Below are 21,144 nucleotides of genomic sequence, written 5' to 3'. Positions count from 1 at the left end.
CGTCTCCCACAGTGCCTGCACGCCATGGAGACTCATGTCATGATCACCTTCCTGCCAACGGTGCTGATGCAGCTGTTCGAGGTGCTCACAGCAGCCACCAAAGTAGCCCATGAGATTGCCGTCAACTCTCTTCGGTCAGTTGTTCACTTCAGTGGCTTCGGTTATTAATATTTCTCCCGATGGAGGTGTTCAACCGTTTGTAAATCTCCACGCTTTGTACCTTCAGTGTGATCATACATATAGTCTCCCGATGTCACGAGGAAGGACTGGAACACTACCTGCGCTCTTTTGTTAAGGTAGCCCACCGACACGAAAGCACTCGCACACTTCGTGCACTTCAGCAAAAAGAGAGTTAGTAGGTGTCAGTTTCTGTGTATAAGAGCATCTTTGTGTTTCTTCCTCTTGTTAGTATGTGTTTCTGACCAACAATCCTGCATCAGGAAACTCGGTGACCACTCATGAGGTGCTGGCCACCGCTGTAACAACCGTCCTCAAGCAAACTGCTGATTTCAACACCAGCAATAAACTGCTCAAGGTGCGTCAGTCCAGTTGCAGAAGCAACATTGAACAGCAGGGAGCACACTTCACTATGAAATGGCAGTAAATGTCTCTCACTGCTATTATGACCAACGTGTAGCTGCTTTTACTGTACATATCATCTTTCTAAATGTCGTCTCTGTGACGTTTGTCCCCGTCATCAGCTTTCCTGTAGGTAAACTCCCTTTACTTTCTTAGGAAGCCCGTGGAATAAGAATTATCCAGAGTAGTCTAACTCCAATGATCTTATATCCCTGTCTATAGTACTCTTGGTTCTTCTTTGAAACCATGGCTAAATCCATGGCCCAGTACCTGCAGGAGGGAAACCGCATAAAGGTTGGTGTTAAGTCCTTTCTTTTTCAAAAGTTAGATGGAACGGTTCAGCAATGCAAGTCTTGCAAGTCTGCAAATGCTAATTATTAAAGTTTATCTCTATACTGGTTGCTGTTTTCTGACTGTTGATGTTTTAAGTTTTTAAATGCCTCGAAAGTGATGTCGTCGTCCTACGTCTGCAGATGCCTCGGGCCCAGCGCTTCCCCGACAGTTTCCACCAGGCGCTCCAGTCCCTGGTGTTGTCCATAATGCCCCACATCACCATCCGCCACATGGAAATCCAAGAGGAAGCTCGCTGCATCAACCTGAGCCTGGCACATTTCATCAAGGTCTGAATCCCGCACGCAACTTCATTTTACAAAAGGCTGTTTAAAACTCCCTCAACCTCTCCTTTTCCTCTACACCCGCACAGTTTCAAACTATCAAAGATAAATTTTCCCACCTTAGATGATTGATGAACATCAGGTTGCGCCAGTCATTGTGTCTTAAGCTACTTGAACGGCTCTTCCTGCTCTTCCTGTTATTATTGTAGAATACTTTGTGCTAATAATTCAGCCCCAGGACGGTAATTTAAGTCTTAAAAGATATGCTGCACGCAGATCAGCGGCATGCGTACTAACTACACTTTCTCTCCACAGAGGTGCCTGACCTTCATGAACCGGGGCTTTGGTTTCGGCCTGGTCAACCACTACATGCGTCATTTCGGTCTCAAAGATCCCAAGGTATGTCAGAGGGAGTAGGATTACCGTTTGGCCGCTGAAAAGGGGGGACGGCAAACTAAAAGTCGCCGTTTGTGAAGAGCGCAACACCTGAACTCTTCCTCTGCTCGTGCGTTCGCTGCAGGTGCTGACTGAAATGAAGTTTGACTTTCTGATGACGGTGTGTAACCACGAACACTTCATCCCCCTGAACCTGCCCATGGCCTTCGGGCGCACCAAGCTGCAGAGAGTACAAGGTGAGACTCAGATACCCGAAAGCCTTACGCAGCTCACCACATATGTAACACATGGCCAGCGGTCACATGACCTCAACCTCGTGACCGTGTTCTGACCTGCATCCACCACACTGATCCCCTCTATATTAACCTGCCCGATTGTTTGGCCCACACGTACACACGTCTAGAACTGAGCAGGCAGCACATCACACCTTCCCGCCATCAGTCGCGTCTGTACCTGCTGCAGAAGTTTATCGAACATCAACATGTTTTACAAAACCACACGTGAAAAGCAAACACTTGTGTGCTGTGGAAATGCTGCATGGATTGTTTTACAGTTCCCCCCCCCCCCCACCAGATTTCTTTATTTTCACTCCACCCGTGTCTGTGTTTTTTTTTTGTGTGTGTGTGTTTTGCTTGTGGTCAGATTTTATTCCGTATGCGACGGAGCTTTTTGGCCCTGTAGGTAGGTGATGCTCACCGCACCATCCTGTCCACCACGTTTTCTGCCTTCATGCAAACATCTCGCACATGACTGCGCCTCGTTCCGACCCGTACTAACCCATCCGGCCGCCGTCAGCCCGCTTTCCTCACGGGGGGGGCGCTCATTCCCTTCTGCTCGCACAGAACAATGCTAATACTAGGCTAATGCCTTCATCTGCCTGCCGGGGCCTGAGCCTGATTGTTGTAGAGGAGCGGCTGTTATGGGAATCGACTGACCTTCTTTTCTTCATGCATATTTGGCATGATACTACCTGATACCAGGCAGAAAAACATCTTTCATTAAGCTGTGGTTCTCTGTCTTGCTCTCTCTCTCTCTCTCTCTCTCTCTCTCTCTCTCTCTTTCTCCACCATTACAGATGGTTACTGTTGCAGGCGTTATTGTGAAACTGTATGTCTTTGTCTCTGTTGAGTCAGAGATTCTCATTTTTAGCAGCCTTTCTCTGATTCCTATAAAGTACATTTAATACTTTATTTATGAATGTACAGAATGTAAATTTCCAGCCCTGTAGCAATAAGTCTTTGTGTTATGTGTTTAGGTGTGGAAACCTGTTGTGTCTGAATGAATGTGTTATGTGGTTTTGTGGAGACCCTGTTGCATAATGGTTTGCAGTGTTGCACTTCGAATGGTTGAATTTGAAAGTTTGTTGGTTTGTCCCTGTATTTTATTACAACTATTGAGCAATACTCATTATGCTGTTTCAAATTAAACTGTTTGTTGTTTCGTCAAATGTTTTATGTTGTTTGTGCTGACTTTATTTATCTTGTTGTTTGTTGGATGCTTTTATTGTGAAGGACTTTCAAGCTTTTCTTTTGAAAGGTGCTATATACATAAATCTTAGTAAATGATATGTGTTGCTAGAATGAGCCATATAAGACCATCAGTTACTTTTTATTTAAAAACTTGTGTGACACGAATGTGGTTAGATTTCTTCCTGCATGCACAACTAGCTACAGCTTCAACAGAAAACTAATTTCAAAACACTGCTTATAACATTTAGCTATTAGGAAATTTGTGTCCCAGTAAGCCGCATTGTTTTGAGCATCACTTCAGCCCATCTAAATGTACTGACACCTCCTGTCTGGCCCGACCACAGAGCAAAGCCTGGAGTTCAGCCTGACGGAGGAATACTGCCGGAACCACTTCCTGGTGGGTCTGCTGCTGAGAGAAGTGGCCGAGGCCGTGCAGCAAGGTCCCGAAGTCAGACAGCTGGCCGTTGGCGTGCTCAAGAACCTTCTCATTAAACACGCCATGGATGACCGCTACACAGCATTCAAGGTGAGGGAGGGCAGGGCTGATGGAGGCACTTGATGACGGACGGACGAAGAGGTGAGCAGAGGCAAGAGATACAAAAACAGAAGAATTTGGAACAAGAAAGAGGGGGAAACGGTGATGAATTGTAATTTGATATAAGAAAATGATGAAGAATGTTAACTATAATTAAGCAATCGAACCAATTACTAACTTCAAATCTCACCCTTCATGTAAAAATCTGTTTCAGAATCGGATTTTTATATATATAAAGATTTCTATATTTATAATATATATTTACTGATTTTGAAAATCAATGATATTGTTTTTTCAGTGGTGTGCAATATATTATTATGAAAAGATCCGATTTTTCTCTGCCAGTCTACCATTATAAAACAGATCTTCATTGTGTGCACACTAAAACTTGATGGTTATTGTGACGCGGCTAACTGACTGCACATACCATTAACGGTGTATTCACTCCCGCAACAAGATAACAGATTCTGTTATGCAAATAAACGTGTTTAGAGCGCAGTCACCATAGATACTTGCTTGGGACAGATGGCTTTCAGGAGTGTGCTGAGGGCATGCGTGTGTGTGTGTCACATTAATGTGGAAATTTGTAATCCTTTTGTCTGCCTCTGTGACTTTATGTCGTGTCACTCATCAGTACATACATACATACATACTTAATATAGTAATTATGTCTTTATTATCAAACTGATAATGTAGTCATATATGTCATGTTTCAGAACCAGCAGACCCGGATCTGTTTGCTATACCTGCCTCTTTATGAGCTGCTCTACCAGAACCTGAAGCAGCTGTCTGCTCAGCCACACACCTCCAGTCCTGGGCTCGGCCTCAACGTGAGTCCCCCTGCTGCTCTGAAGTTCCACTTTTAACTGTTTCATAAACAGGGACTTGCTGATGTATATTTCTGTATAAAATTCTTTACTGTTACAAAAAAGTATAAAGAGTGGAGTCCAAATCAGATCTTTGTCAGGCAAAGAGAAACCTCAACCCCATGTGCAGAAGCATCTTGAATCGGTTACTTCATTAGAGATTTATTGCACGGACTGTTAAGTTTTGATGCCGGCTTCAGATGGGATCTGCATTATTTCTGTTAACTTGTCTAGCGCCTATAATAATAAGCATTTAGTGTGTTCCAGTTGAAATGTTAACAGCAATAACGGTTCCCCCCTCTTCCATCTTGTGCTTGTCCAGGGCTCCAGAGATGACCTGATATCAACCAGCTCCGCAGACAGCAGGAGAATCAGCACCGCGATAGAGCGAGACCACGGTAAGCTGAGATACTGCACACTACACACAGTGTACGTTTGGCCTCTTCCTGTTTACAGATCAGTTATTATCAGCACCACAGCCACACAACAATATTTATGTTACACAGATTTACCCATGACGTCCCATTCTGCCTGAAACCAGTATGTCAAACACGCTGCTGTATATGATTGTTTATTTCTTCTTGGGATTTGTTCTCACACACGAGACCACTTTCCCGAGCCTTCTTCCTCTAACATGATGATGATGATGGTAGAATAAAACTAGCACTAAAGGAAGGAACAGGATATGACAACAGTAATAGTATTAAAAGGAAGTTGGAAAAAAACATTCAATGTCCTAAAAAATAGTGAACATATTATAGTATGATTAGATCTTAGTTCAGATGGATATGTTCACAATCGGCTCGAAAGAGCGCTTCAGACATTCAGCCTTGCATTTTTGCAAAGAGACAGTTTAAAAACAAACAATCGTGAAAATCACAGCAGCATTAAGCAGAGATATCGTGACTTTTCGTCCCAAGTACGAATCCTTCACACACTTCCCAGAATGCCGTGCAGTAGCTTCTAGTCCCTGGTGCCACAGCGAGAGTGATGTTCTCAGACGTCACAGAGTAGTTGATACAGCAGGGTTCACAGGCTCAGCAGTTTCCCCTGAATAATTACCTGTTCCAGCTGTGTTAAATCAGGAGGTTCCCTTTAATGGATGGTTCATTAAGATCTGTTTATCTGCAAGCTGCCATGTTTTAAATGACTGAACTGTCGGTGAAATATGCAACATCATCAGCTGAACTCCACTGCTGTGCTTCAATGACGGCCACTAGATTTGCTAACATTACCAGCAGTGAGCGGTGTGACTCGTCTGCTCTGTGTTGCAGGTCTGCCGCTTCAGAATGGTCATGTTGTGAGGAGAGAGGACTCCAGAAGTTCTCTGTTTATGGACCAAGGAACACTCGACAGCCTCGAGGTGAGAACATGAACCCGCTGTGAAACACTTAATGTTCAATAATGACAGCCCAACACATGTACTTGTTTACAACGACACAAACCTTGCAGATAACAGACAATAAATGTCATTTACCTAAAAGTTTGGGCACCCTACTATTTGGAAGAATCGCAGAATTTTTGGGCCCTAAGTGACTCTTTTGGACTTTTAATGGATATGGACATTAATGGATATGAAATATTATCAGCTGAATTTCAGAGTTAATAAATTCTCTGACTCTTAAAACCTTATGATAGCTCTCGACAACTGTTGGCTCCTTTAGGAACCTGACTGAGAATCTAAAGATAAACTAATTATTACAAACAGGGGAAGGCTATAAAAATATATCCAAACTCCGAGTTGGCATTTTCCACTGTATGAAATGTCATCAAGATGTCTGTAGTATTTAGAGGAGTCTACTGGCAGAAATGTAAAATAATATTCATATTTGTGTTATTATTCGTGTATAATCAACTGAAACCAAGAATTGTTGAGTTTTTTTTGCCTCATATGAGTTACTTATATCTACTTAGGACCTGCAGTGCAACATGTGGCATACTGTAATACACTGCAATAGAACAGTACCCCAGAAGGGACAAATCAAACACCAGCATTAGAGAGGGACCTTTTACGTTTCTCATGGCCGTCATAGATTCTCATACACTCTTTTAGAAAGGCAGAGTGAGGCGAGTTGTATTCAGTTGGTTGCAATCTGCAACCTCGCTGCTAAATGACAGAAAATGGCGCACACTGCTCCTTTCAGGGGAACTGTGGATGTCAAGACAAGATCTGGAAAAAGCAAGAAAACCTTTGGTTAAAACTGTGGGCTTGCTCGGCAGAAAGTTAAACAGCCACATGACTGCAACGGAGCTGCAGGAAGGTTTGGCACAGGAGCGGCAGTGCACCGTTCCACGGCGCAGAATAGATGCGCAAACATGTTTTATGATAGTCGTCAGAAGGCAACCTGACCTGTGACCTCATCACGAAAGGCAACGTACAAAGTTTGTAAAGCAACACTTGATAAGCCAGTAAGACAATAATACACGCAGTGGACAGTTGGAGGTAAATTGAGCTCTTCGGCCGCAGTTATCAAATGTATGTTAATGAAAAGAGCAGCAGAAGAAAGACTGGATTCCACTAAATAACGACATATTGTACTGTAGGCAGTCAGGAAAATGTAACTTAAACGAGGCTGGATTTTACAACAGGACAATGAGCCAAAGCAGACCTCAGTGACTTTGAGAAACACAAACTGAAGCTTGTGGAGACACAGCCAGTCCTCAGACTCTATCATCGAAAAGAAGAAGAAGAGAAGGTGACAATTCTTAAATCAAGACTAGAAAGACTCGTATCTGGCTACAGAAAGAAAGACAACTGTTTTCTTCTAAAATCAGAGAAAAAAATGATTTTACCCAGGAGTGTAAAACCTTTGTACTGGTTTTAAAGAGCACTGAATGCTGCTGACACATGTCATGTGTAACGCGCTGTTCTGGATCCACGTCTGAAGTCTCCATTGTTTATTTTTCTCCTTGCAATCCGATCCAAACACAATGTTGAAAGAGCAGTGTGCCATGTTGCTTTTGAACAGTGATCATGTTTTCTCAGGTATCTGCTCTGTCTGAACACGGCCAACATGACAGACCCTTGACTATTCCTGTTGTGCAAATGCAGCACATTGAAGGAGATGGACTTGGATTTGCACTTACACTGTTGAATACTGAGAGAGACACTTTAATAGGTTTATACAGTATACTTTATAACAGGGCAGCTTCATGTAAACACGGGCTTGGTGACCCAAATGTGAGTTATAACTAACTAATGAACTCTTCACTGGTCTGCTGGCAAACTCCAGAGAGCTTCATGATGTAACCAATTTAACATGACTGATAGATGGACAAAACTCCCAGCATTTTGTGGAGAATATGTACCACTAAGGTCCCACCGAATTTACTATGTTATGTAACGTTGTCAGAAATGTGCCAAGTTTAAAGCTGTTTTTTTTTTTTTTTTTTCTTTCCTCAACAAATCCCATTAAAAGACAAAATATAACAATTATCCTTCTACTAAGTATCATCTGTTTAGCTGCACACTGTGAAGAGGCGCATTACATTTGAACTCGAATCAATCACATACACACTCTCCTGTCTGCTGATACTCATTAGTGGGGCAGCTGGGACTCCAGATAGAGAGCTGCTTGTTTATAACTTCAGTGATGTTGGTTTAACTTCCACTTCCTCCTGTACACACGTTGCATCAGGTGTCCTCAAAGCTGCCGAAGTTATTCTCAATAGCAACGCAGCTGCCGTTCATCCACCAACATCAGTTTTTGCAGTGTGAATAGTTGAAGAAATTGCGAAAGCACTTTGTCCTCTAAAGTAGAGAAGAGCTGTATTCGTTCAGTACAGTGTCTCTACGCATTGTTGACTTTGGTCTTTGGTACGTCAATAAAGTTGATAAAAAAAAAACAACTAAAAAAAAACATTATCACCAGGCATATCTTTGTAAATTAGTTACACAGGTGATAACTATTTCTATCTCAGATTAAGGGGTTTCTTAAATGAAAGTAACTGTACTGCTCTTATTATATTCAAACTCAATTTCAGAAGTAAAGATTTAGGATCCCAGTAATTTGACCAAATACAAAAGGCTAGTTTTGTTGGACTTCATCATATTGTTTTCACCACCAAGTGTGTGTTGTTGTACTTTGTTCCAGCTGCAGAGACGTGGCTCCACCATGAGCAGTAGCCCCATGCCTCCCATTGGCAGACTGGGACGATATGAGATCAAGGGCCTCCTGTTTTCCTTCCTGCACATAATCAAGACCTTGTCTGAGGGTCAGTGATGATCTAAAGCTGTGCTGCACATTCTGCTGTTTTAGGATAAGAGTACACAGAAATGTAGCTTGGTTGTTGCACCAAGGATGAGTTCCGCTTGGCTGCACGACAGAGGAACTGTTCATTCAAAGTTGTATATGCCTTGTAAAAACATGTACGCAGGAGTTTGGACTTTGCAGTTTGGCTTCCTTTTTGTCCACAGACACTCTGAACGCCTACTGGAACAAAGTCAGCCCTCAAGACATCATGAACTTCCTCAGTTTGCTCGAGTGAGTAGTGCATTAAAGCAGCGAGGTGAAAATGATGTTATGGAATGTTACGTGAAACCAGATATCTGCTTTGTCCTGTCTGTCGTGGCAGTCATGCAGTGCTCATTCCCCACCAGCAGCTCTCTGTTCTGTATACAATAGACATTGCTGTGAGTGTAAAAGGTGATCCGCGTTTTTATTTTAGTTTCCCTCTCTCACCAGGATCTGTCTGGTTCAATTCCGTTACATTGGAAAGAGGAACATTGGCAGGTAAAGCAGGAAAACACAAGCAGCTCTGTTGTGTTGCTCATCACACCTGCCTTTCTGTGTCCACATCTGACCTTTGATTACCAGCCAAATGTAGTTCAGACTCAAAAAAGCATGATCCCAAGTTGTCTTGAAAAACATTTACCTGAAATTGTTTGGTTAATAATTCATTCGTCTTTCTTTATGTTTCACGAATTATGACCATTTCTTCTCTGTTAATTATTGATGTTAAACATTACACATCTTCCCCTTAGTGGAAAGCTCTTGGCAGCAGAGTCTCATTCTCTCCTTCTTCTCTTTCAAACAAACAAATGGACTCCCTCTCTTTCGGCTGATGCGTTGTTCTTGTAGAAGCCAGGAGATGTGTGCGTCGAAGCTCTTCTCGTCAGACAGGAAGTCTCAGACGATGCCCGCGATGCGCTGCAACCGTGCCAGCTTCATGCAGACCAAGATACACCAGTTCAGCACCATGGAGGCCTCCCTCACTCTCAATATAGGTAACCACAGCCACCAGTTCATATGCAAAACCTTCATCTTTATCTTCTGGGTTTATTTTCCTTTTAGTTTTTACGAAAAGGAACAGATGTGTCGCTAAGATTGACGAAGTGCAGGTCTAAATTACAGGCGCAATTTTAACAATATGGAGGATAAAGTTTCCTAACAAATATTTTCTAGGTCCTTTCTTTAACAAAAAAAAAACAAAAATTCAGTCTGTAAATTTGATGTCTCTTTCCAAAGGCATTATAATGAAATGACTGGACCAGTAACAAATCCTTATGAAGGTCTGCAGACAAACTTAACAGTAAATTCTGTCCACACCGACCATACAAAAAGTGCAGTAATCATATTAATGCAGACACTCGTATCGACTATCGAAAACTGCACAAGTTTTTTAGAGAATACCAGTTTTATATCAGAGCTGCATTTTCCAAACTACAAGTACACAAGTTTGATGATTTAACAATGACCAAACAGTGTTTCAGTTATGAAACCTGGATGATTGAAATATTTACACATGAAAGGCAGTTTACAGTTGACAGGTGGGTTTGGAGACACAAAGTGAGGAGACGGTTACAGCTACTGCAGTTAATGTCACGAGGCAGATTTACTGAGGTCTTCTCTTGTGATAATCAAACACAAATGTAGTTAAAGACGCGCACAATGAACTGTTACAATACGGGGAACAAATAAACCTACACAGAGGTACGGCTCGAAATTTTGATCTGAATTACAACCAGCCTGAAAGGGCATCTCAGAGGCACCTGCTGGAAGACTGAGGCCGCCAAACGAGCTTCAGGCTGAAACCTATTCTATGTCGGTGACTGCATTGTGTGAAGCTCAAAAGCTTCTGTGTACTTCCTCTAATGGATCAACAGGCCGTGACAGATTAATACAACAGCGCGGAAAATCCACCCCGAAGGTGAACGGAGAATAGAGAGAGGAGTTCACCTGCATGTTGACCTATTCTTCATCAGTTTGCAACACACCCTTTAAGTTGTTTGGACGGGGGTTTACTTTGATGCAGAACCGTGGCCGTAAATACACATTAAGGCTGTGACAGGCTCCTGTATGTAAACACAGGACAGATGGACAGACACACAGACAGACACTTTATTGATCCCGCAAGGTGAAATGTTTTCCCTACAGCAGCATCTAAAGATACAGGGTAAAAGCATTTAAAATGACAGAATGAAAATAGAGGCAGTAAAAATATAAAAATGTGAAAAAATGCACAATGTATACAAATAAAATGAAATAATATGAAATTAAAATGATAACAGTGCAACTGTGTTAATGGCGTAGAGCAGATTTGGCCAGAGTGGACCTATTGTACAGTCTTCTTGCAACGGGCAGGAATGATCTCCTGCATCGGTCCTTGTGACAGCGGAGCTGGCTGAGTCTGTTGGAGAAAGTGCTCCGCTGTCCCTGCAGCAGGTGGTGGAGAGGGTGGTCCGGATTATCCAATATGGATAAGAGTTTGTTCTTCCATGCAACGTGACCTATTAACATTCTCTGTTTGTGTGCGTGTGTTTTAGGGACCGGGGCAACAGAAGCAGAGATCCACCACCAGGCTCTGCTAGAGGGCAACATCTCCACCGAGGTGTCCCTCAGTGTCCTGGATGTCCTGTCTCTTTTCACTCAGTGTTTCAAGGTCAGCACACAACACAAGCTAACGAACCACACCAACGTCTGAAGGTGACACCTAAAGTGGCTCAAAGTTACATTTGGGTTTTACTCCATGTGAGCTCGGCGAGTTGCGTCTGCAGGAAGTTAATGTGAGTTAATGCAGTGTTCTTTCTCTGTGTGTGCGTGTGTGCGTGTTTTTCAGACCCAGCTGCTGGACAGCGAAGGTCACAACCCCCTGATGAAGAAAGTGTTTGACGTCTACCTGACCTTCCTTAAAGTGGGCCAATCAGAAGCTGCCCTCAGACACGTCTTCGCCGCCCTCAGGGCTTTCATCAACAAGGTGTGTCTGCACATTCAAACATTCACATGCTGCGGAAAGCAGCGAGGCAGCCAGGATGACTCATATTTCTGTTGTTTGGACACTGTCTACGAGCATCAGTCACTGCTGACAAACTTTTTCATCATTAGAAAACAAACTGGAGTATTACATGTTTATATTTGTCCAGCCTTGAGGTCAGTACCACAGTCACAGGACGCTCGCTCTGCTGAGACAAAGCGGCTCTTGAGAAAAGCAGATGTCCATTAATTGACATTCCTTGTCTTGTTTGTTTGTTGCCATCATTCCTGGCTGGTTTCCAGACGCACACGTTGCCTCAGTGCTCTCGATCGTATATATATATATATATATATATATATATATATATTTTTTTTTTTTAAACAAGCTCCAATGTGACTCGATCTCAGACTAGTGAGTGAAAATATACAGTTCCAGTGAAAGGGCACCACCTACTCCCCCATGTCCCTGTGTGAGAGCATCAGGAGTGTAATGTTGGAGGGTTTCCTGATGAATCAGAGAAGAGCAGCATTGCAGACTCTGTTCTGTCACGTTGTTTCTGTTGTAGTAAGAGTGTGAGAGGTTGACCTCTGCGGCGTAGCAACAGTCAATGTCTCCCCGAGGTAACAAACAAGAATGTTCGAATGTAAGCTATCAGACAATATGAAGATTGAAGAAACTTATTTATTTTTCTCCGGTGGGATAGAGCTCTATTTTAGTCAACAACCCAACAAAAGCACTGTGAATAAGAGATAATGGACAAAATGGTAAAGAAAGAAGGGCATCGATATAGCTTTGAGTAAAATTGGAACATAGCATTGAAAGCAGAGCAGGAAAGTTGTAAAGTCCTGAGAGAAGGAATGAAGTATTTCTGCATTTGGTCTTTACTCGTGAATTCGACAAAACACCAGTGAAGGGAGGTGCACGCTCGATGACCCCATTGAGATGCTGCACACTGTAAGCTTGTTGCTGAGGCTTCGTACTACGTAGTGTCTTACTTTGATGTATGAGCGTAGCATGCATACTGTTAGTATAGCATCCTGATGTCGTGAAGCATTTGGTAGGTGAACACAGGTCATCTTATTGAGTCAGTTTTCCTTTGCCATGCTGTTCTGCATTAATATTTCTTAACAACAAAAAGTTACCAAAAAAAGGAAATGTTGCAAGAACTAATATGTCCCCCATATCTGCCTGAAAAAACACATTATGTTGCTAAAGTTCATTACATGGGCACTTCTGGACACTTAACACAGCCTGTTTGACACATAGAGGAAGTCTCAATCATGCTATCAGTGTCTTCATGTTACAGTTTCCAGTGACAAAGTTAAAATGATATTTTTTTTTTTTTTTTTTTTTTTTTTAACTCAGCAAAGGAAACTCATTCTTATGTTTCAAATTGTAAAAAATAAAAGATAATGAAATCAGAATGGGAAATTAACTGGGGCTTCAGATCCAATGCATTCATCATTCTGAACAAAAACACCTGGCAAAGACCGACGACTCAGAAATGTGACGTCAGTGCAGTTCTCATGTGTTTTTGGGTCCCACAGCTCCTGCTCGTTTCTAATGGCCCGTTCTCTTCCCCGCAACTCAATGCATTTTCTAATCCCACCCGGCCCACAGTCCGCCTTTTAATACACTAACACGTTGTTCCGTCAGTTCCCGTCGGTGCTGTTCAAGGGCCGCGTGACGCTGTGCGAGGCTCTGTGCTGCGAGGTGCTCAAGTGCTGTGTCTCCAAGCTGGGCTCTCTGAGGGCCGAGGCGTCCGCCCTGCTCTACCTGCTGATGAGAAACAACTACGAGTACACCAAGAGGAAGACCTTCCTCCGCACCCACCTGCAGGTAAAGTGGAGAGAGACGAACAGAGCGAGCATGTCGTCCCTCTCGAGGTCGAATGTCTGGTCATACACTTTCCCACCGCCACAGTCAACATTCAATACTTGGTGGTCTAATCCACCCCGACGTTCTCACTCGACTTTAATCCTTTTGGCGAAATACGTTCCTCCGAGTGCTTCGGTTGCTTTTATAAGAGAGTTGTAGAATACGAAGAGGGTGTTTTAAAAAGTTTAAAACGAAGGCTGTGTTTTAAACCGGGGGGGAACTGGTTGGCTGCGTTTCTGAGTTTCTAGCCGCGGTACTAACATAGGAAGAGAAGGCCACCCAGCTTTCCATGAGCTCTCACTGGACTGATGTCAGTACATCCACCATTTAAAAGCATTAAGTTTGTTTCTGTTTGTCCTCTTCTCATTTTTCTCCCTTGTCTGTCCCTTTCTTCTCTTCTATGTCCATCCCTGCCTTCTTTCTCTCCTTTTTCCTCTCCAGATCATCATCGCAGTGAGCCAGCTGATCTCCGATGTGGCGCTGACTGGCAGTTCTCGCTTCCAGGAGTCGCTCTCCATCATCAACAACTTTGCAAACAGTGACAAGGTCATGAAGGTAAAGTAGAAGTCAGCAGGACTAGTGAAGGAAAAACAAATCACAACCCCGACTGCCAATAAAATTTCAAGCAAAATCTAAAAAGCAAAAGAGCTGATTTAAAAGTTCACACAGTTCTAAAAAATCTTTCCACGTAAGCTCAGGCTGACAAAGAGAGTTCAATCCAAAAACTGCCTGTGATCCAAGTCTCTGTGTTTACCCTGTCTGTAGACCAGCCATTGAACCCCCCTCCTAAAACCCACTGCTCTGAATATGAAGCATAGCAAAACCTAATATGGTTTGTTTAGACTGTATAAAAGCCATATAACAAGCTTGTATAATATGTAGGAGGTGGAGATGACAGATGTTCTTACAAGGAGCATTTACTGTAGAAATTCAGTGGTTTAACTCATTTTAGTTATCGAACACACCTGCGCATACTCCTGCGAGAAGTATGATTGCAGTATCAAACCGAACATTTCTCTTGTGTCTTCGGGGGAGAACCTCGTAAATCGAGCACCCGGCATCTCTTTAGTGCATTTATGGTTATAACTACTCGTTTAACAATAATACAAGTGTGGAAACATGGATCACAATGTAAAACACAAGAACACCACTAAAACGGCAGAAACATAAAGAACATGAAAGATTTACTAACTTGAGGTACACGCGCTCACCACAAGCAATCAGCCAATCAAAGCAATGCTGATCAGGATTTAGATTCTCTCTCCTGTGGCTTTATTTCAAAATAAAAGTACTTACGTAGACCAATTGATCAATCCCCAAACTGCATTTAAAAAATTCAAATTAGATGGATTATATTTAACAGGATTATTTTAGTTTGATTAGAATTAACAGGATTATTTTATCTTAAATTCAATTTAACAGGATTATTTTACCTTGATTAGAATTAACAGGATTATTTTAGTTTGATTAGAATTAACAGAATCATTTTAGCCGGATTATATTCAACAGGATTATTTTATCTTGATTAGAATTAACAGGATTATTTTAGCTATATTAGATTGAACAGGATCATTTTAGCTGGATTATATTCAACAGGATTATTTTAGCTGGATTAGATTCAACAGGATTATTTTAGCTGGATTAGGTTTAAGAGGATCATTTTAGCCTGGCAACAACATGGCAGCCACATTTGAAGAACAGAGCCCCGTCTATATGTTTTAATAGACCTGACGATGTTTGTTCAAATGTCTGACCTGTGTTTGCTCATCTCTGCATGATGATGCAGTCCACAGCGTTCCCCTCAGAAGTGAAGGGTCTGACCAAGCGGATACGTACAGTGCTGATGGCCACGGCTCAGATGCGGGAGCACGAGAAAGATCCTGAGATGCTGCTGGACCTCCAGTACAGCCTGGCCCGGTCCTACGCCAGCACCCCTGAACTGAGGCGGACCTGGTTGGACAGCATGGCCAGAGCACACCTGAAGAACGGAGATCTCTCTGAGGTAACGGGAAGATCTCACATCATCATATCATTTGTGTATCTGTCCGCCTCTTATTATTTTATTGTTACCCGTGTCCAGATAACAGTCACAACACAAATATAGTTATCAGTGAAGGCTCGTGTAAAGTAACACACACGTATAAAAACAAAATATTCAAAGCGACTATGGATTAGTCTGACTCAGAATAAGATGTGAACAGAGTGGAGCTTTGTTACCAGTCGAACAAAGAACTCAGTGAGGTGTTGAGAGAGCTTAACATGTTTTAAAACACACAAAGGAGTCTGATCAGTGGCCTTTCCTCTGCCAGGAAGGTGTATTCATTAATTCAAGGAAACCATTGTTGTCATCTTTATTGTTTTGGATGCTTTGGGAGTTGGTTGTTTTCCGGTTCTGAACCTCCAATACATACGTAGTTTCCATAGTTTACATCGACTCAACTAAAAATGTCAACAACTTGACCACAAGACAGTGTAATAACAAGCTGGAGTATTGTGATTTGTGAATACAGCGTTTTCATATCAACCATCACAAAAAGACATCGGGTCTTTTTATTTTGGTAAAGCTACAACAAAAGTTGATTTGAGGTTACAAAGAGATAAACATTTCTTGCTTCATCCTTTGTGACTGTAAACAAGGGAGCCTGACACGGAGTTAAACGTTTACATAATTATATCACGATGGTTCGAAGGAAAGTCTGGATTACGTGACATTATAAACCACTCTGCTGTGATTTGACCAGCAGTGGGATGTTTTATAAATGAATGATGGCCTTGTTACTGTAAAGTATTTGGCCTTCCTGCAGAACTTGCGCCCGGGTGGTCCAGTTGATATACTGTTCATTTCAGTTCAAGTGCCTTGTCTGTTTATTATTTTGTATTTTTGGCAAGGCTAAAAAGACTTTTCACAAACGGGACAGACCAAAATGATGATAAATCGAACCGAGCTAATTTAGCCTGCAACTTGGGTTTGCTTATGTTTCTGTTACACTTTATTTTAATTGTTGCATATTTATTCATTTTTTTGGTTTTCTTTTTTTTTTTTAATGGGATTTCATTGTTTTATTTGGATTTTATTTAAAAACTAATTTAAGACGGATATTCTTCTTTCTGGTAAATTAAAAGGGACTCGTAAACCATTTGTCACCTTCTGGACCCAATTCATAAGAATAAGAATCATCACTTATTAAAAACGGTTAAAAAAAAATAGTTGAATATGTTTCAGTGGAGTATCTGAGGAACACAAGAGAACTTTTTCACCTGCCAACTTTCATGTCGTGGTGCGTGTTGTTTCACGGTTGACAAGAGGCCAACTTAGATAGGAGGTGTGTCTGATGGGTATGAGGTTGAGTGAGTTCACAATTAAACAGCTCAACAAAAACAAATATTTCATTACAGTCACAATAGAACAGCAACTCTAAATTTGACTAATGTTTCGCGGGTCGAAGTTGCCAACTGCACTTTTACCTTGTCCTCAAAGTCTGTTGCAAGGCTGAATTCACACCGCACATTATGTAGAAGCTTAATGTTGTCACGTTTTGTCTTGTGTTTCTGCAACATATTGCAACTCTCCGGACGCAGAAATGCTTACTCAACCTGACGGTCTCTGTTTTGTTTTGTTTTTTTCACTGCAGGCTGCCATGTGCTACGTACATGTCGCTGCACTGGTTGCAGAATACCTGAACAGGAAAAGTAAGGCTGCACTCCCCATCCATCCACACACACACACACACACACACACACACACACACACACACACACACACACACACACACGCATGCACACACACTAACAGTGCTTTAACCTTTATTCGTGCGAGTGTGCGTTTATTTATATATATATATATATATATATATATATATATATATTCGTAACCGACCTGTTGATTGAACCATTCGGCAAAATAATAATTTAACTGTAGAAAAAAAACACACCACTGCAATTAAGGCACTAAATTACTCGACTGACACTGACGATTTCCTGCACTGTTGACAGAAGAAATGCCTGCTCGGGATCTGTTGTTCAATACGCAGTGACACCGAGCAAAAAAACAAAGCCTCACCATGCTGTGGTTTTCTTTATCTAATGCAAAACTACAGGTGATTATCTTTGAGCAGTGATGACCGACAGGAGCATTTATTAGGGACATTAGCTGGTTGTCAGCGACGCTTATCAATTAAAATTTGCTGCTGCATGTCTGTCTGCTTTCTGCTTGTGATTTATTATTAGGTTAGTCACAAGACAGCAAGAATGGAATCATATTTTATTCTTTCTCTGTGACCTGTTTCTACAAACAAATGTTCACACATATTTGGACTTTCATTTCATTTCTGTGAACTTTTTTTTCCCGTATCTTGTCTTTGCTGTTCACTTGTCAGAGTTGTTCCCGAGCGGCCTTGCGGCTTTTAAGAAGATAACCTTCAACATCGAAGAGGAAGCTGCCATGAAAGAAGACACGGGAATGCAGGATGTTTATTACACTGAGGTGCGGCCCTCTGCACACAATCTGCTTTCTTGCGCATGACATTGTGAAGTGACTGAAATAAATGAGGCATGTTGGTTGTACAATCCAGAGATTCTGATATGACACGGCAGGTTATGTTAAGGAACGTGCTTGTTCACATTTCTAAAAGTAAGGTATTAAAAAACAGTCTACTGAAAGCTTGGTATTAATAGGATGGTACTGAACATATTTAAACGAAACGGTAAATGTGCTGTGTTATTCCATTATTCCATTTCTGCCTGTTTAGGAAGTGTTGGTGGAACATCTGGAGGTCTGCGTGGAGGCGCTGTGGAAAGCTGAACGCTACGAGCTCATCACACACATCGCCAAACTCATCATCCCCATTTATGAGAAGCGGCACGAGTATGCGGTACAGTTAGCATCGTCCGTACACTCAGATATCCTGAATAAACATGCAGCCAATGGCTCTTTGAGTTTGAGAGGCCCACTCATCATAACAGGATTTTCAGCATTTCTTCATTTCATTTTCATATTGTTTGCTGGCAGGTCAAACTACCGCACTGCTTTTATCTTTCAAAATATATATTTTCAACATCACTTATGCACCCTTTGGGATTTCATCTAGTTTGTTATCAAGTGCTTTCTAGCTTTTTACTCTTGAAAAGTACATGAAGAAGAAGGAAATGGCATCAATGCATCCATCAAACCGTTTTCTACACCCGTTTCACTTGCTCAGGATCTTTGGGGCCTTTAGTCTGCCTTCACAAACCGGGCAAGCCAACATGATGCACACCACTTAACCAAACTTTACGACAGCGCTGGTCATCATCTGGGATGTATTAGACGGTGCTAAAAACCGTTGGTTCTAGAGACCTGAGTGACTCTGATGAGGTCCAAATTATTATGTCCATATGGCCGGGTTGGTGCAGCTCAGCAATAGCGGGGCTCGTTGGGTTGCTCCTGGTCAGCCGTGGGACGCGCCTACTGACGAACTATGAACCAGGATAGTCTGTCCATCTTGCTCCAAAGATCTTGGCACCAGATACCACACAGCACTCTCAGAGGTCGTGTAGAGTCCACGCCTCAGCGGGTCAGGGTCTGTAAATCATCAACAGCATATTTGGCAGGCCTGGTTGTAAAGCTCTCACTCATCAGTACTAAGTTTGCTGGAGCAAGCTGCGAAAAGACTTTAATCTTTGTTGTTTGGACACGTGTGAAATTCTTGCATCTGCTGCCAGGTTACAAGAAACAAACAACAACAAAAACTCTCATCCGATCATCCGTTTTCCTGTTTTTTTACAGAAACTCAGCCGACTGTACGACACTCTGCACAGAGCCTACAATAAGATCATGGAGGTGATACAATCAGGCCGCAGGCTGCTCGGGACATACTTCAGAGTGGCTTTTTACGGACAGGTGAGTTCAGCAGGCAGCATTCAGGGGTCTTTTATTTGAAGCACGATGGCAGTTCCCAGCACACAGTGCAGGTCTGGTGTGCACAAACAGGACGGGCATTTCTAATTCATAGAAAAAGGCAAAAGTCTATCAAGCAGTCAAGTGGTGGATTGCAATAAAATTAATAGTAGTTAGACCTTATCATGTCATATCACAAAAAAAAACAACATCAGGAAGTAAAGGTGAACTCCTGACGTGGTGAACTATTGTGCGAAATTCCTCGTGCATTCTGCCAGGTTGCCTCATGTTGAAGTGTCAGAACAACAATTTCAAACCAACAGGTTCAATCTGCGAAATGAATCGCAGTGAATCATGAGGATTAACGCCTCTGCAACACTTTTCAATTTGGAGGCTGCGGATTTATCACGCATATCTGCCCTGCTGCAGTCAGCTGAGACCTAATTAACAGGAGCAGAAGGTTTTCACACAGTGTAAAGCAGTGGATGACAGGTAGTGGTGAGAATCACCATTTCTATGTCAAACTATGTGATTGCATTCTCTTCAAGCCAACTATGGAGTTAGCAGTAACGAGGAGTGCAGTGCATGAGGAAAGTTTCGTTTTTGAAGCTCCTGTTCAATAACCAAACAATGGACATTATGTTGCTCTGTAATGTTTTGACGGATATTAAAGTGATACAATTATAATAACTGTAAAACATAGCAAACACATTATGCGGTGCAACCTGGACCAGTTCCACAGTGGATTGCTTGTTCAATACTCAGCTGTCATGTAAAGAATGAATGACACACATTTCAGTCCATTTGTTGCGATTGAGATTGAAAAATTTCAAAACAATTTCGGCACAATAATAATTCAAATATTGCCGTCAGAGCTTTTTGAAACCACGGTAACAGGCTTTATATTGAATTAAAGCAGAAGGCTGCACTGATGTTAGAAATAGGGAGATATTTTGATTAAATATGTCTTCAAAATGTGTTCCCAGTCATATCACCCCGTCTTTATAATGATACTGGTAGGGTTCATTTGTATTGAAGAAACTGAAGACTTATTCCAAATTTAAGATGCATTACTGAACTAAATAGTTGTTGTTTTTTAAATGTTACTTGAAGCAGATCTAAACGAATGAACATGTGTGTTTTGAACAGGGTTTCTTCGAGGAAGAGGACGGGAAGGAGTACATTTACAAAGAGCCCAAACTCACCGGTCTGTCTGAAATCTCTCAGCGGCTGCTGTCTCTGTACGGGGACAAGTTTGGGTCGGAAAACGTCAAGATCATCCAGGACTCGAACAAGGTGCAGCAGAGAGGTGGAGGATGAGGAGGACGAGGAGGAGAGGAAGACTACAATAAGTAGTCTTTGTATGTGGTTTTAGACTTCAAATGGCCAGTTGTTTTATCAGCTGAAGATCAGAAAGAAATAGAAATAATTTCTTTGGAATTTGCAGCCCTACTCTTGTGTTTCTTTAGAAAATATCATGTGGAGAGGTTCTTTCTCCCCAATGGAGTCATTTCTTTGATTGCTTGTATCTGGAGGCAGTTGCGGTTGATGAATATCACCTAGTAAGCCAAGTCTTTAAGATTGAAAGATTATTTTTGAAAGAAATATTGTGAAAGCTGGAGTTGCTTTTGGATGACATTTTCATGATTCGTCAGCTATTTTCAACAAGTCAGTGAAATTCAGATCAATTTTCTTTGTATTGTGCCAAATTCTGTGCACAGAAACTACACGAGCAGTT

At 42.0% G+C, this 21,144-nt stretch overlaps 1 protein-coding gene across 4 annotated transcripts in view; it reads left to right on the top strand.

The window, feature by feature from the left end:
• dock11 (dedicator of cytokinesis 11) overlaps window positions 1-21,144 on the top strand; it is a 57,891-nt gene that overhangs the window by 30,304 nt on the left and 6,443 nt on the right. For 3 of the 4 annotated variants that reach the window (XR_011178757.1, XM_069159158.1, XM_069159160.1), the window contains exons 24-49: window positions 13-134; window positions 227-296; window positions 410-535; window positions 802-873; window positions 1,053-1,199; window positions 1,509-1,592; window positions 1,714-1,825; window positions 2,232-2,270; window positions 3,403-3,584; window positions 4,310-4,423; window positions 4,782-4,857; window positions 5,734-5,822; window positions 8,554-8,674; window positions 8,877-8,943; window positions 9,145-9,192; window positions 9,541-9,686; window positions 11,226-11,341; window positions 11,519-11,656; window positions 13,310-13,492; window positions 13,973-14,086; window positions 15,318-15,533; window positions 17,164-17,221; window positions 17,908-18,014; window positions 18,280-18,402; window positions 19,296-19,409; window positions 20,556-20,702. Coding sequence is in view for 3 of the 4 variants with exons in the window: in XM_069159158.1 (XP_069015259.1) it covers window positions 13-134; window positions 227-296; window positions 410-535; window positions 802-873; window positions 1,053-1,199; window positions 1,509-1,592; window positions 1,714-1,825; window positions 2,232-2,270; window positions 3,403-3,584; window positions 4,310-4,423; window positions 4,782-4,857; window positions 5,734-5,822; window positions 8,554-8,674; window positions 8,877-8,943; window positions 9,145-9,192; window positions 9,541-9,686; window positions 11,226-11,341; window positions 11,519-11,656; window positions 13,310-13,492; window positions 13,973-14,086; window positions 15,318-15,533; window positions 17,164-17,221; window positions 17,908-18,014; window positions 18,280-18,402; window positions 19,296-19,409; window positions 20,556-20,702 (2,931 nt within the window). In the remaining variant the exon portion in view is untranslated. The remainder of the gene's footprint in view (window positions 1-12; window positions 135-226; window positions 297-409; window positions 536-801; window positions 874-1,052; window positions 1,200-1,508; window positions 1,593-1,713; window positions 1,826-2,231; window positions 2,271-3,402; window positions 3,585-4,309; window positions 4,424-4,781; window positions 4,858-5,733; window positions 5,823-8,553; window positions 8,675-8,876; window positions 8,944-9,144; window positions 9,193-9,540; window positions 9,687-11,225; window positions 11,342-11,518; window positions 11,657-13,309; window positions 13,493-13,972; window positions 14,087-15,317; window positions 15,534-17,163; window positions 17,222-17,907; window positions 18,015-18,279; window positions 18,403-19,295; window positions 19,410-20,555; window positions 20,703-21,144) is intronic. The other variant, XM_069159159.1, reaches the window with a different exon arrangement.

Source organism: Embiotoca jacksoni, unplaced genomic scaffold (assembly GCF_022577435.1).
Source record: "Embiotoca jacksoni isolate LCO1_2020_lvr unplaced genomic scaffold, fEmbJac1.0.p SCAF_24, whole genome shotgun sequence".
In the NCBI taxonomy this organism is placed as follows: domain Eukaryota; kingdom Metazoa; phylum Chordata; class Actinopteri; family Embiotocidae; genus Embiotoca; species Embiotoca jacksoni.
This window is presented reverse-complemented; position numbering and strand designations above follow the sequence as displayed.